The sequence below is a fragment of the Alligator sinensis genome, unplaced genomic scaffold (assembly GCF_000455745.1).
Source record: "Alligator sinensis unplaced genomic scaffold, ASM45574v1 scaffold210_2, whole genome shotgun sequence".
In the NCBI taxonomy this organism is placed as follows: Eukaryota; Metazoa; Chordata; order Crocodylia; family Alligatoridae; genus Alligator; species Alligator sinensis.
The window spans coordinates 1,304,547-1,320,393 of record NW_005841946.1 but is presented as its reverse complement, the minus strand read 5'-3'; the positions used below and the strand labels follow the sequence as shown (position 1 = coordinate 1,320,393).

At 50.9% G+C, this 15,847-nt stretch overlaps 1 protein-coding gene across 5 annotated transcripts in view; it reads left to right on the top strand.

Moving 5' to 3' along the window:
• Positions 1–8,235, top strand: part of LOC112549668 — an 11,951-nt gene extending 3,716 nt beyond the window's left edge. For 2 of the 5 annotated variants that reach the window (XR_003093187.1, XR_003093186.1), the window contains one exon: positions 4,783–8,235. Coding sequence is in view for 3 of the 5 variants with exons in the window: in XM_025199562.1 (XP_025055347.1) it covers positions 6,164–6,895 (732 nt within the window). In the remaining 2 variants the exon portion in view is untranslated. The remainder of the gene's footprint in view (positions 1–4,782) is intronic. The other 3 variants (XM_025199563.1, XM_025199565.1, XM_025199562.1) reach the window with 3 other exon arrangements.
• Positions 8,236–15,847: the final 7,612 nt, after the last annotated feature.

The following is a 15,847-nucleotide window of genomic DNA, read 5'->3' as shown; positions in this document are numbered from 1 at the left end:
ACCCGGTTCCCCCCTCTCCCTCCACCGCTGCCACTGTTGGAGACAGGATCCAGGGCTAGATGGACCGCTGGTCTGACCCACTGTTGCACTTCTTCTGTTGCACGCTGCTGTCGCCACGCTCTAGGAACCCCTGAACTGCAGTTTTGCTGTTCTTAGCATGGTCGGTGCCTCTAGACCAGTGCTTCTCAACCTTTTTAGCCTCTACGCACCATCCATTTTTCAGCACTCCCAATTAAAAGCCACTGTTCCAGCAGCAGAACTGCCAGCAACGACTTCTGTGTGCTGGGCACAGCCGGGGTATGGGGAAGGGTTGCACTGAGATTAGGAAAACGTCTCATGGCACCACCTTTAAGAGCCGCTGCTCTAGCCCTTGGGTCTACGCAGCAGGATGCACAGGTCTGGGTAGAGACGGAGCAAGTAGCTGGAGTATTAAAGCAGGACAGCTGTTGCAGCAGGGGCTCCGCTTTGCCCAGCTGAATTGGCACAGGTGAGGGGTGCTCGTTCCCAGCTAGCTGGCATAGCTCTACACTGTGCTGCCCTAGGCTCTGCACATGTAGCCTGGGACCAGGCTGTGGCCACTGGCATGGTGGGGAGCTTCTCTGTGGAGCAGCTGTGCTTTCCTTTGCCTAATGGTGTCCTGTCCTGGGCTGTCAAGACATGCTGAGGCTGCTCAAGGAGGAAGAAGAGCCATAGGGAGCCTTTCCCCTCAATGGGGCATCTCTACCTAGTGCTCTGGAAGCCGAGAGAGACAGGGAGGGACCCTTGCTTGGGTACCCATCCATGCCGTTGCCACAAGCCTGGGCACAGGCATCTGCCCTTCCAGCGCAATGACCTGCAGGGTTGAGTAGATGCCATGCCGGCCCTCGCAGGGTCAGGAGGATGTGCCCAGCAGTAAACCACCCCAGCCTGTGGAAAGCTGCCACCGCTCTCACTCCCCACCAAGATCCAGCTGCCTTTCTCCAACTGCGGGGCTGTCCTCTGGGCCTGCTACATGGCTGGTGCAACTGCACTTAGCTCCTCTGTCTCCTCAGGAGCGATGTCAATGCTCCACAGCCGAGAAAGGGCGGACCTTGTTCCCACTTGTCCCCTTTCCTCCGAGTCAATGAAAAGCTTGCTGTAAGCGAGCAGTTTCTGCTTTACTGCACCAGTTCCAAACCCCGGTGCTTTAAGGAGCAGGATAGGACCTTTGTGCGTCCCCAAAACAGACTCCTCCCTCCGGCAGTCTTGTCTATGGGATTCTTCTGGCTAGGCTGAACTCCGCGTGAGACGCCGCACCTGATTTACTGTGTAATTCTATGAGCCTGGGCGCAAGGAAAGACTATTCTTTACTGGGCTCATCCTGAGCAAACCTCAGATGTGCAACCTAATCCCTCTTCCTGATGAGCTCGTGTCCCATTGCAAGAAACATTGTATTCACATTGCTTGGAGCAGGCTCGTGTACAGTGCGTCCCCAGTTGTTTGTACAGCGCCCTGGCCAGGCCTGGAAAATGGCAAGCGCAAATGTGAGCAATAGTCACTAATTGCCTGGCAAAGGCTCCTGGCACGGGGAGACGCACCAGCTGGAGGACAGCAATACTAGTAGCCAACTCTTCATCCAAGAATACATTAAAGCTACCTGACAAGAGGATGGGCCATAATTCACAGTGGTCCCACCCAGAATGAGTCCTTCTACAGACATTAGTCAAGTGACTGGCAAAGTCTCTGCAAGGGAGTGCCCTGAAAGATGTGATTGAACCACAGAATGTGAAAACCAGGGTAATGGCAACAACATTTTCCCAGAAGACACCCATAAATTATTGCCGTGTGTGGCCGGGTGAGTTTGTATCCTGAGATTCATCATTGTGTTGGACTGTTTCAAGAGCTTGGGGATGGATGGTCTGGAGAAATGCAGCATGCAGTACTTTACTTGGAGCCTGGCTAACCAAAGAGCCTGGGGGCGAGGGCTGGAAAAGTTATATCTGTGTGTTAAAGAAGTTCTTGACTGAAGTAATTTGCAGCGAGGGGAAAAGGGGGTTGTTCCCAAGCACTCCAGCAGGGTCGCCCATCACAACCAAGAAGGTGCAAGTTAGACATACAAGAGCCCCCTAAGGAATTCCTATTAGCTAGCTGTACACTGAAGACACCGATGGCCCAGTAATACTGCCAGCTTGAAGGAGACCTATTTCTTGAACAAGAATAATTCTCGTGACTTTTATCATGCTGACCCACGATTTTGGAACGTGCCATGTTGGCTGGGCAGGATTTTGCAGGCTTTGCCCTCGTCTCTGGCAGGCCTCTAGCTAATACCCCAGGACGGTGTGCTCTTTGGTCGCTCTCATTTATAGCCAGGTCCTCTGGGAAAGCGATTGGCACTTGGCGTCCAAGTCTCGGGGATTTGGCAAGTCCTTTATGGTTAGAGAGTGTCAGGAAGCCATTCTTAGCCTTCATTGGAACATCCCCAGGTGGAAAGGAGAGAGCACACACTCATGAGAGGGAATCCAGCAGCTAAACTCAGCAAGAGGAGAGGGTGCAGGGCCCTGGAAAGGGTGATGCTGTGGGGTGGCATATTATGGTACTGGAGGGGGCATCTCAGGACCATGTTTTATGCCCTGCCCTGCAACAAATGTATAAGAATATTTGACCTGCAAATCTTATTTCCCCTTTCCTTCAAAAAAACAACAACAGGGAAACCCCCATCCCCTCCAGAAAAATGCCCCAGAGAAGCTTGTTGTTTGGAGGACACTCCAGCCTAGGTGTCCGGTGATGGAAAGTTTGCTTCCTGATGGGCTGTTTAGTAGCGTAAGGAAGACAGGTTTTAATTAGACCAGGTTCTTACAGACAGCCATTCCTATCGCTAAATAGACACTGTCAAGAACTGACAGCTGATAAGGCTGAAGGCAGCGAGGTAGAGACTGAGGCTGTTGACTTCAGACTTAGGAACATTTACCCTCCTTTTGTGTCTGCATGAAGCGGGCTGGTGGGGCACCGTGAAGGAGTCTGAATGGTGCTTGTGCAGCTTTGTAATTTATAGAGCAGCATTTGCTTTTTTTTGTTTTGCCCCAAAGGAGGAAAGCGAACACGTGGGGCAGGCAGGGAATTGTGTTCATTTGAATCATCAGGCAATTTGGTTAGACGGGCCCAGACACGTCCAGAAATGAGCAGTGGCAATTGCTGGGCCTACAAGGATGGACAAGAAGGCTTTGCTTGGGTCCAGCAGTCTTGCAGTCTGCTATTAGTGTGTTGCTTTGAGCTTAGGGGGATGAAAGGTTTATAGCTCTGGGAACCAGACAGCCCTTCCTTCCTGGTTTAAGTTAAATCAGAGTCTCCCAATATCCCAGCATGCTGTCTGGGCTGGGGAGGGCTCTGCTCCACAGCAGAGCTGGTCCCTCCCCTCTGCTCCCTGGCTGGAGCTCTGGCAGAGACTGAAGGCATTTGTCTGGCTTCCCTCTGCTCCCTCACTCCCCTCCCCACTCCCTGCTAAGCAGGGATTTCCCCATCCCCTCTGCCTCGCACAGACACCTCTCAGCACTAGCTAGCAGACCACATGCTGGCTACCGTGCATGCTGTGGCAGACAGGACAAAGGCAGAATCAGCAGGTAGCTAGTATCATCCCTCTGTTGTTTTCTTAATGGGCTGATAAACAGTGAGTTGGGGTAATAAACACTGTTAGCAATTCCCTGCTGGGCTGGTCAGAAGTGGGGGGAGCCCTTCCCTAATCAGAGCATCCTGTTGGGGCCTGGCCTCACCCCCCTCAGCTCAGCACTATGGAAGGGAAGGGAGGGGGCCTCTAGCTCCCCTGGCTTCTAGCCTGAGCCACTGCAGGCATGCGCCTGCATTTCTGGGATGTCTCTGCAATTACAAATTGATTCAGTCTAGCCAGGTTAGACTAACCTGCAAAGATTGAATCAATTCAGGCTCAGGCTTTTTGAATGTCTGTTCCTAGCCCTGGACTCCACAGCCAAGGGACTCTACTGGGGCACCTGTACTGCTCGGCCTACAAGCTGTGAGTTCTTACAACATCAGTATCTGAGGAGACAAGGCAAGTACTAACCCACAGGGTGGATGCTGCTAGCTGGAAGGGTCTCCAGGTGGTTGCTTACTGACAAGACTGAAGGGTTTGGTGAAGAACACAGAGGTTGCCACTCTTTTCAAGCTCCGAGGAGTCCAGGGGACACGACCTACATCATTTGGTGACCTTGGAGAGCCTGAGAAATGATCTCGGACAGACAAGAAGAGGGCGGTGAGGGTGGTGCATGTACAAAAGTGTAGACGCATAAACAGCTGTGCTGAAACTGCGTGTGGCCATGAAGGTAGCAAAACCCAAGTGGGGAAATGTGTCTAAGGGCCAGAAAGTTCACTACCTATTCGCTTCTGGTTACTGGTTGTTTGCAGGTATTCTGAATGCTAATTTCTATTTGAAGCTGGTTGGGATTTATTATGAATAAGTATTTTGGGGACTTTCCATTCAACAGTGTGGAGCCTTAAAGCAGCAGCTATTTTAGGTGCAGGAAGGTGCGCGTGTGTAATAGCATTCAATGCCTTATCTCAGCACTCCCGTTCTCTCACAGCTCTCCTGGCTCCGGATGGTATCAGCGTCTCGGCGCTTGTCATGAATGCCATGAAAAAATCACAGAGCAGCTCTGGGCAGCTCTTGAATCCTCTCTCACTCCATTACTGCCTTTCTCCTCCAGGCTGAAAGGCAAAAGGGAGTGAAAAATAGAAGCCTGGAAAGCGCACGGCTCTATCTGCCAGGCAGAGGCTTGGCTCTGGATCCTGACCATGTGTCTGCCTTTTCCCCTGCAGATGCTGCGGCATCGTTGGTTAAGGAGGCAGTGGAGCATGTCCAGCGGAGGGAGGAATCGGGCCTGTGGCACGGGGCGCAGTTACCTTCCCTGATGTCAACTCCGGCTGGTTCTTTTTCCCTTTGTTTGCCCTCTTTTCTTCTTAAGCAAATGTGGTGGCCATAAATCGTGAAGATGCTGATAGATGTCTTATCGCTCGCTGCAGGAGGCATTCATCCACCGGACCCGTGACCTCCCGCACTGCGTCAGCACTTGGCAGTAGGGGAAGGTCATGCCTTGTTATTCCTCAGCAAGTCGCAGAAGGGGTTTCTTTGTTGTGAGGCTCTGACTGCTGAGAGCCATTCAGGACAGGCAAGTGTAGGCTCTGTAAATGCCTCCATCCATCTCTCCTCCTCGCCTGCTCATGGGGGAGCTTCAAACTGGCGCTTTCTCACACTATCAAAACTCATGCATTTGTCCCGGTTGCCAGGACCTGCTCTAGCTGGCAAGGAGTGCTTCTTTCTATACAAGCATGGGCATTTCCTTCCACAGACCGAAGCAAAATGCCCTGGACCAGCTCCGTGCTCCTCAAATACCCCATAATATTCTGCCTTGGTGCTGGATGCTCCTTCCTGAAGCTCACTGGGGTTTCTATGTGAAGGGGGAGATGTTAGCTGTTCCTCGCCGCCGTCTCGACATGCTCAGAATAAAGCAGAGAGGCCGTGGCACTCTTCAGCAGTGCTCTTGGGGACACGTTGCCCACTGAGGCATGTGCAGACCCAAACTCCAGCCCGTCCTAGTGTTTTTTTTTTTCCCCTGGATACTGAAATGTGAAAAAAAGAAAAGCTTCACAATGAAACTAATTTAACCATTGAATCGGGGGGAGCAGTTTTCCCCCTGTTTCCTCCAACCAGCCCCACGGCCGTGTCTCAAACCATCTGCAACAGGCGCTCCCAGACCCGGAAAGCAGAGCTGAACAGAGACTGGAGCACTGTCTCAGATGTTTGCCTGACTACACTGGAAAGCTTTGTGTGGTTTTCCTTTTACCAGGGATGCCTGGCGTAGCTTCAAGGTTTTATGGGGTCCAGCTGCAATTCAGGTTGATGACAGCGATGATGAGGAGTCGGGGTTGTGGGTATCTCATGGTCATTTAGAGAGAAGGTATCCAATATCACTCAGGTAAAGGGTTAGCTGGTGAATGGCTGTTTATTAACATGACGTTGATGGGCAGCTTTGGGGGTGCATAACTTGCCTCCAAGTCAGAGAGCTGCTGCTGAGTAAATGCTAACGATGGTATTAGTAGTATTAGTATTGTATTGCAACACTGCCGAGACGGCCCGTGCCATAGACCAGGATCAGCTGGGCAGAGCATTTCTAGTAATAACTCTGCGCGCTCTTTGCAGGTGCACGGCAGCTCAGAGTCGGGGAAGCACGCTGCGTTTCGCTCGAGGCTTCTCTGGAATTGGGGCCTCTCTCCAAGGACACGTTTGAGTTGTACACTGCATTGTGGACAAAACACACCCCACACCCGATCCCACTGCTGCTACAGAAATGGAGGTGATGGGAGGTGGGCTTTGTGCTCTGCTCTGCTTCTTAGACCAGTGGTTCTCAACCATTTTAGACTCAGGTCCCGCTCTGTCATTTTTCTGAATTTAGGAGCACCCTCAGTGGATGCAGGGAGAGGAAGCACCTCTTTTTCCCTGTGCAAGGGAGATGTGCCCCCTGCCTTTGCTTCGATGCATGAAGCACACGGGCACCCTTGTTCCCTGGGAAGCACTGGGCAGGGATGGCCCTGTCTGTGGTGGTGTCGTGCCCAGTCCAGGCTCTCAAGCAGGCCAACATCCACAGCCACAGAGCGACCCATCCCATCCGGTTGGGCTGCAGCATCCTTCCTGCTGCGGCCACATCCTAGTCCAACCCCACATGGTATTTCCTGGAAACAGGTGTGGTGGGGCAGTGCTACCTGGTGGCAGGGGGTTGTCACCCTTAAATGGATCTTCTGGCACCTGGTTGGGAATTACTGCCGTCAGCCTTTGCAACTAGAACAGGTCAGACCACAGCAAAGCGAGTCCTCCGTGCTGCATACCCACCTCAAGCCTCATTTCAGCAAACCGAGCCAGCTTGGCACCTGCTAAAGCCTCAATGGCTTTATCAGTGGTTAAGAGTTTCATAGTCGGCTTGGCCAAATCAAGCCACTGACATCTTGGGGTGTCTCTGCTCCCTCCTCCCCCACCACCTCCGCTCGAGAGCAAAATAGACTTTTGTAAGATCCAAAGTGAACCAAAAAACTGAGAAACCATCGCAGAAGCAATGGGGCTGGGACAGGGGTTGTGCAGAGGGGAACGTCATACGCCATCTGTGTGCTTGGTGAAAGATGCATTGAACTGGTTGGGGGCTGGAAGATGTGAGTGGAAAGAGGAATTAATTAGAAAAATGTTCAGCAGAATCCCAGGGTGGGCGGCAAAAGCTGGGGAAAATAATAAAAGGCACTAAATGTCCTGCATCTATAGTCACTTCCTCCTTTAAATCAATTTAATTGGGGTTTCTCAGAGTCATTGATCAAAATCTCTTCCAGACAGAGGCTGGTCCTGTTCTCCTCATCGGCAACGAAAGGCTGGTAACATTTTTATTGACGTGCCTCCGCTGAGAGCAGCTGATAGGGCTCTGCGAGAATAAGGTACCCTCAGTGATGGATAATCCAGCACCAGCCACAAGTTTTCTGCTCCGAGCGTTGTGGGCTCCCCTGGATGGCTTCCTATCTGGTTTTCATTACATGCTGAGAGCATGCCACTTAATTTGAAGCGACTTGAGCTCGGGGTTCGAGCTGATGCCTTATTCCTCTTCCTCCCAGCAACAGCGCTGCTTTTTTCATGCTTTCTTCATGGGAGGAATCCCGTGGTGGGACTGCTCACGTGAGCAAAGGCTCTGATAAGGAAAAGCTTCATATTCAGTCTGAAAGGCAGGTCCCACTGGGCTGAAGCAGAGGCAGTGAGGGTAAGGGTAATACCTTTGACAAGGGATCTTTAATGCACACGTGGGGGTGCAAATGTGTGCCCAGTGCCCCAGGCCACGCAGCATGTATCCACATCCATTGGTCAAATGGTGAAGCGTCAGGTCTAGGCTGTAAGGTGAGAGGCAGAGGAGGGGACACGCGCGTGTGTGAAGTTTGCTCACCCTTGCGTGAACGGCCTTCCCTTGGGGGCATCTATTCAGAAAGTGCACTCCTGCAAGGCCTACCTTGCATTTCAGGGGCCTGCAGCTTTGCGCACTTCGTAAATCCTTTTGCTAATTATTTGCCGCATTGTTTCTTCTTCTGTTAGCTCTGGAGACCTTTACATAAAACAGAAAATACCGATCAGGCCAGTTTAATTTGGGGCTGTGTCTGTTGTGCCGTGTTCCTCAGGCCCTGAGTGCGACGGATGCCACAATGACAGGCAACGTGCTGCTTGCTTTGCTAGCACCCATCACCTGAAGGCTTTTCCGAACTGGACTCTGGCACCCCAGGCATTCAGCGAAGGGCAACAGGGATGTCAAAGCGACGCTCCCGTTCTCTCCTTGTCAGCAGCTCATGCACTGTGGGTGGTGGTTTCCACTGCTGTCATCTCTTATAACAGCAGCTGCGACAAGCTGTTCTGGGATAGCTCGCAGTGATGCCATGCTTTTGCATCAGCGCCCCTGGAGTCTCTTCCAAGCTTAATGGCTGTTAGCAATGATGACGGGGAATCTCAGGCACTTGAGTTACAAATCAAAACGATGCTTTGACTTGCTGGAGTCCAAACGCCACTTGTGCTGGTTGAGGGAACATTAGGTTGTTCTTCTTTCATATGGCTAGGGCAAGCAATGGCAGAGAAGGTAAATTAAAGTCGTATGCTGAGGTTTGCTAGCCAGCTGATGACATCCAGGCCTGCTAAGCGGATTGCTTTAGTCCCTCCACGATACGCAAATTCAGCGCAGGAGTGTGCAATGTGGCTCATTGACGGCTCCTCACTGCATATGCAGTTTGGGTGGTCCTTGATGCCCCTGTCATTTATTTACATGTGCCTCTTGGCTCCCCTGCCCTAGACCCAAACTAGGACATGATGCACATTCCTCTCTGCTTTGCTGACTGCCGAGGATCTTAAATCCATGGTTAGCTTCCTTGTTTTCATAACTAAGTGGTGGCAATTATGTCATAAGTTGTACTCCCCTGGGCCAGCACCGAACCAGTGCCTCAGTGGGACGGCTCGGTGCATCATCGTTGCACCGCTGTTCACGTTTAACGTGCAAAACCAACACAGGCACCCCCGTCTGAGCGCATGAGTGTACGCAGACGGAAACCAAACAGCCGAAGGAAAGCATTGTGGCTCAAGTTCAGTGCCGCATTGAAAACAGTGGTATTAAACCCTGCTTATCTGAATCCAGAAAGGGCAACTCTGCTTTTTTTGGGTGCATTTCAGTTCTCTCATACAAGAGTTTTGGAGCTTTTCCATCACTGTGCACTCATTTTCCAGATCTACTGCACTAGGTCACGGGGGGATAGAGAAGTTTCCACTGAAAACAAGCACGTTTTCCATCGCGTGTTTTATTTAGAGACCGAATTGCTTTGGATAGTGCAGACTCAAGCCCAAGGAATGATCCTACAGCCCATTCTGAAACAAAGAAAGCCAGGGGCACTGTGCCTTGGTCATAGGGTTTGTTTCCATGAGGTCACGAGGAGGCGAGGCGCTCGGTGCGGTGTGTGCGACCACATCAGATGACATCGGAGATGTTCAGAGTCTGATGACATCAGAGGTGTTCTCTTTTTCCCAATGCAAGAAGTATCCATGCAGCTAGAGGGAGTGCTGCTAATGAGTGAGAAGGCCTTGTGTTGTGATGTGATAGAAACTTATTCAGCTTCTTGTCCGCTGTCACCCCCAGGTCCTTTTCTGCAGAGCTGCTGCCCAGCCAGTCGCCCCCAGCCTGCCCTGGTGCAGGGGAATGTAGGACTTTGCACTTGTCCTTGTTGAACCTCATGAGGCCCAATCCTCTCATTTGTCCAGGTCACTCTGAATCCTAGCCCTACCCTCCAGCATATCTACTGCTCCCCCCAGCTTGGTGTCTGCTGCAGACTTGCTGTGGGTGTGCTCTATGCCATCTTCCAGGTCGTTGATGAAGACATTAAACATAATCAGCCCCAGGACTGACCCCCGAGGCACTCCGCTTGATACTGGCTTCCAACTAGACATTGAGCCATTGATTGCTAAACTCTGAGCCGGATGCTGCAGTCAGTTTTCTATCCACCTTACAGTCCATTCATCCAGTCCATACTTCCTTAGCTTGCCTGGGAAAACGTTGTAGGAGACCGTATTAAAAGCCTTGCTAAAATCCAGGTACAGCGCATCCACAGAGCCAGTCATCCCATCATAGAAGGCAATCAGGTAGATGACTTGCCCCTGGTGAATCCATGCTGACTGGTACTAATCACCTTCTTCTCCTCCAAGTGCTTTATTAGAGCTATTTTAATACTATTAAACACTTCAGGATTATCTTCCAGTTCCTAATAAAATGCTCCCCAGGGACGAGTTATTCCAACCATGCCCTTAGTCACTGCATACAGCTGCCACTTTCCTTGAGGTCAGATGCATTGGAGATTGGAACAGGCTGGCAGGGTTTGCCCGAGATATCTCTCCGTGTTAGCAGGCGGCGGCCCTGCCCTGAGTGGATCTCAGTGGATCCTGGTGCATACGCAGGAAGCTGAGAGGATCTAGGCTGTGGGCTGAGCAGTTTGGAAGGAGGAACCAAATGATGGCAGAGTGAGAGGTTTAAGCCGAACTTAACTTCCATTTTCATCAAGCCAACCTCAGGTCCTGGGGAGAAGGGAAGTTTGGACTTGGCTTACTGCGTTTAGGGAGCAGATTGTGAACAGTACCTGCCCACAGGGTCATCGGGGAAAGACCCTCCCAGAGCTCAGCAGGCCCATGGACAATCCTAAACCAACTGTGTGTCCTGCATCCGAATCCCAAGACCTCTGGGCTTGGGCCTGCACGTAGGATGCCTGCCAATGGATTTGGGAGCATCTGAAGCATCAGGCTGCAAAGTCTGGGATGGAGGATACTTACTGGTTGTAGCACCGCATATGGTGTTTGAAGGATTGCGTTGCAAATTCAGAACGGATTTGGCAAATTTGACCTGGAATACGAAAAATGGAAAAAAACCCAAACCCAACCCCAAAAATGGTGTGTCCTGCAAATGTACATCTACCCTGACTGTTAGCGTCCTTCCATCCCTTCTTATCTCTGGGTCCTTTTCACTCTGGGTCTTTACTGATCCTTGTCTTCCAAGTGTGGCGCGTTTCTGCCCTGGATGACCTTGCCCGGAGGGTTCGGATGACCTTGCCCGGAGGGTTCGGATGAGATCATCACTGTGGTTTAAATCAACATGAAACCTGGGTTTCCAGAGGTTGGAATAACAGGTCCCTGGGGAGCATTTTATTAGGAACTGGAAGATAATCCTGAAGTGTTTAATAGTATTAAAAATAGCTTCTATAAATCCCTGCCATGCCTAAAATCAAGAATAACAAGACCCTGGAGATAGCAGCAGGGTGCATTTTGTGGCCTGATTCCCGACTCTCTTACCCAGGTGTAACTTCATTCAGGTCAGTGGCTTGTCCCCAGTGTGAACAGAATGCCAATAACCCCATATCAATCAATTTTTCCACTGCTGCCTTTGGGTCCTATCTATGACGCATCATCGTTACTACGTAGGGTAACTAATCGGGGCACATTAATGGGTCCCGAGTCATCACGGGTTTTCTATTGCTGGAAGCAAAAATGCTTGCTGTCGAACAGAGCGGACAAGAACCTATTGTCAAGAAGGGCAGAGGAATATAAAGGAGCCTTCGACATCTAATATTTTTCAGATGGAGCAATTCCTTAAGGAGGAAGGGTGGGCGAGAGGAAGGACTTTGAGTCTCTTCAGCAGAATGATACCCGACGAGGCACATTATAACTTAATGCTCCATTCAGAAAATGTTCAGCTATAAAGTCTCCTTTTATGGCTGTCTCGAGCCCGGGGATGAATGGGGCCCTGTAACCTCTCTGTGAGGTCTGGGGCCTGCAGGTAGTGATTATTTTCATTCTCACATGGGCCGCGAGGGCCGCAGGGGTGGGGAGAGTCAAGTGAGAACAATATCCATCATTAATCAAGGCTGGTTAAAGGAAACCACAAAGCCAATGGGTATGATCGGGGAAGCTCTCCAGTGTCATATGGATTCAATAAATCATGACCCTGCGTGACATCTGGTATTGCAAAGGCACTGGCTGTGCTGGCCTTTCCGCTCCGTACCGAGGACAAATCTACAGTGTGGTCCGACGAAAGGGCTTAAACGCCTGGATGCTGCCTCTCCGGACCGCTCCCGAGTCCCTTCCCCAAAGCCCAGAGGAGAGGCCTCATGCCTCTCATTTCTGACGCCCAGAGGAAACGTCTCGGGGCTCTTTTCCTTTACACAATAGCTACGGAGGTTTTGGAGGGAGGGAGGGGAGGATCCTCTCTCTAAACTGCTCCCGCCACCGTAGACCGGCTCTGCCCATCAGTCAGCGAGGAGGCTCTGCCGACCGGAGGGCAGGCAAGCAGAAGCTGCCAAACCTCGGTGGGCTTGGAGGATCTGTTGGCTCGTCAGAGCTTGCAAATTGTTTTTCTAGCTTGCGACCGTGGCCGAGCATCTACGGGATACCGAGTTGAGCGAGCAGAGCTGAGAGAGCATTTATGTTTCGGAGGTACATTCGTTTAAAGGTGTAGGTCTCTCCGTAGAGCCCCCCCATGAACATGAATATGCTTCATGCTGCAGGACAGGGAAATTACCCAGCTCTGGACCGCTCTATGGGAGCCGATACAGCTGGATTGTGTGCTACCAGGATGGGGATCAATCTTACAGGGTGCTGAGTGACTCCTGCAGGGACTGAGACCTTCTTTGTGGGCCCTTGGTCCTCCTACTTATGTGGGGGTGCTCTAACGATCTTTGGGAAAAGACACCCAGAAGCTTGAGAGCCCGAGGGGTTTCCTGACCCGTGATGTAGCAGTTATTCTTCACGGGAGCGCCTTGTTTCCACACGCTCCTTCGCTGGAAACACATGGCAATGAGCATTCAAATCCAAAGCCCTCATACAGGCCTAAAGCTGAATCCATAATGGAGCGACCTGGACCCTACTTCTCTTCTCCCTTGTCTGGCGATTGCTCGTTGGCCTATGCGACCACAGCGGAGTTACGTAGCGCAAGGCTCCCGAGCACAGCGTTTCTCTCCAAGCCTCTGCTGCACAGAGAGAGAGAAAAAAATGCTGCATTTTAAACTCACCATGCTGAGTAAATGATGTCAGTGGATTTGCACCATAGGGTAAGATGGTCTGATGCCCCCGACGCCCTCCCTTCCCCTCCCGAGTGAGGAGACACGAGCCCTTCTCAGCCGAGGAGTACAGAACTCGAGGCCCGATTCCTCCTGCGTGCTTCTGCCCATTTCCTTCACGATGCTATTTTTCACTTGAACAAAGAGCGAGGAGTGAGACTGACCCGAGGAAGTGACTGTTGCTTTGCCTCCGCCCCACAGCTTGGTATCTCTCTCCCTTTCCTGTCCTTCGAGTCAATCTGGACTTTGCACAATGCTCGTGAACGTGGGAATGAGTGTGAGGCTTCCCTAGTGGATGCCAGTCTGCCTGGGTTTCCTCTGGGGCCATACTGCTTTTCAGCATATTTCTTCTAGCTCTTCCTATACAGCAGGAGAGGGTAAACTGTGTTATTGAGTTGGGCCCAAAGAGCTTGATCAAATAGGCATACAGACTCAAGCATTGAAATGCAGCTGCTTCTGGGGTTGAACCCAGGTGCATGCTGCGTTCAGAGCATCCTGAAGGGAGAGGGCTTTTTTATTATTTCCCAGAGCTCTAGGTTAATCCTAGGATGCACAGAACCTGGTTTAAAGTCTTCGCTAAAAGGCCCTTCCCCAGTAATGTGTGAATTAGCTTGTCCTAGAAGGATGTGCATGTCAGGCCAGGCCTCTCCTGGTCTGCTATCTGGTACCATGTAAACCAGTACAGTCTTTTCCACAGTCGGGTTGTTGGTGAGTAAACTGGCACTGCCACCTGGGCTGGCCTGGGTGAGGAGGGTGCATGGACACCCAGCAGGACTAAAAACAAGACCTGGCAAAGGGCAGATGAGATCCCTGCAAGCCAATGGCCATCCGTACCTGGAGAGGAGATGGGCGCCTCCAGGTCACCCTGCCCAGAGAATCACCAGTGATGCAAAGCAACTCAACTAACCTCATCAGGAGGGGTGTTACAGCATCCAAGGTGCTCCAGTGGCTGCAGCAGCCTCCGCACCGCCTGACTTGAGAAGGATGCCGGGCCTGTGTGTGTAGAGCAGTGTCTACAGCGTGTCGCTGGCATTCGGGAGACAGGGCACTCATGATCACATCCCACGTGCCCACTCCTGCGTGTACATGTCATGGAAGAAGTGCCAGACTGGGTCAGACAAGGGTCTTTGGGTGAATCTGATATCTTTTATTAGATCAACTTAAATAGTTGGGGAAAAAAAATTTTTAAGCAAGTTTTCGGGTACAAAAGCCCTTCGTCAGGCTGAGGAAGTTTCAGCAGTTGGTGTGTGCTCTTCCTGGATGGGATGAGAAGTAAAGAAGCCGGAGGCTGGGCTGCTATGCATGCAAGATAGGAAGTCAATGAAGATGTAGATTGAGGAGTCAATGGGTGAGAGACAGGCTGGGTGGGGGGGAGAGAAGAGGGATGAAGAGTGGAGGAAGTACCTGGGGAGTCGGATGTCAGGCAGGTTGTAATGTGTCATAAATCCAATGTCTATATTTAGTCCATGATATTTAGTATCCAGGAGGTGGTTGAAGTGGAGTTCATAGGCTTGCCTCTAGAAGTGTTGTGTAAATTTCCTTTGAGGATCAGGACTGAGAGATTAGAGAGAGAGTGGTTTTCTTGTGAGAAATGTGTCCCTACAGGTCATTGGGTATTCCTGCCTTTGATAGATTTCCGGTGTGCATTCATTCTGGTGCACAGTTGTTGTTTGGTCTCTCCTGCGTATTTTCCATCAGGGCATTTGGTGCATTGGAGGAGATGCTACATTTCTGGAGGTGCAGCTGTAGGATCTGGGAATGCTGATGGCTCTGTTGTGGGGTGTAGTAATAGTGGGGGTGTGGAGATGTGTTGGCAGGTTTTGCATTTCTTGTCCTGGCATGGTCTGGATCCATTTGGTGTGTTCTGGGCCTGAGGAAGTTTGCTTCTGGTGATGAGGTTAGCGAAGTTTGGTGCTTGTTTGAAGGCTAGGATGGGTGGCTCTGGGATGATCTCTTTAAGAATAGGGTCTCTTTCTAGTATGGGTTGCAGTTGTTTGAGGATTTTCTGTATGGGTTTGAGGGAGGGGTGATATGTCATAACCAGCGGTGTGAGATTTGTGTGGGGGTTTCTTCTATACTGCATCAGTTCTTCATGTGGTACCCAGGTGGCTCTTTCACACATGCAATCTCTCTCTCTGGAGGAGTGTCCTTGTTGGGTGAAAGCCTTTTTGAGATTGAGGTGGCAATCCCCGCCCGGTGTTCTCTTCAGTGCAAATGCGGTGGTATCTGAGGGCTTGGCTGTATATCACAGCTTTTTTGGTGTGTTTAGGGGGATTGTTGGTTCTGTGCAGATACGTATGTTGGTCTGCGGGTTTCTTGTATAACGTGGTCTGTATTTTATCATTCTGGATATCGATCATTGTGTCTAAAAAGGAGACGTTGGTGCTGGAGTATTCTAGAGAAAGTCGGATGGAGGGATGGTGATTGCTGAATTTCTTCTGGAACTCAATCGGAGATTGCAAGTTTTCAGTCCAAATGATGGACGATGTCATTGATTATATCTTATGTATAGCAAGGGTTTGATGGTGCACATCTTGAGGAAGTCTTCTTCCAGGTGACTCATAAAAAGGTTGGCATACTGCGGGGCCATGTTGGTTCCTATAGCTGTTCCCATCATCCGGAGGAAGTATTGGTTATTAAAAGTGAAATTGTTGTGTGTGAGGATGACGTGTATAAGGTCAGTGATATCTTTGGGTCTGTAGTCTGGGTTGTAATCGTGTTCCTGTAGATA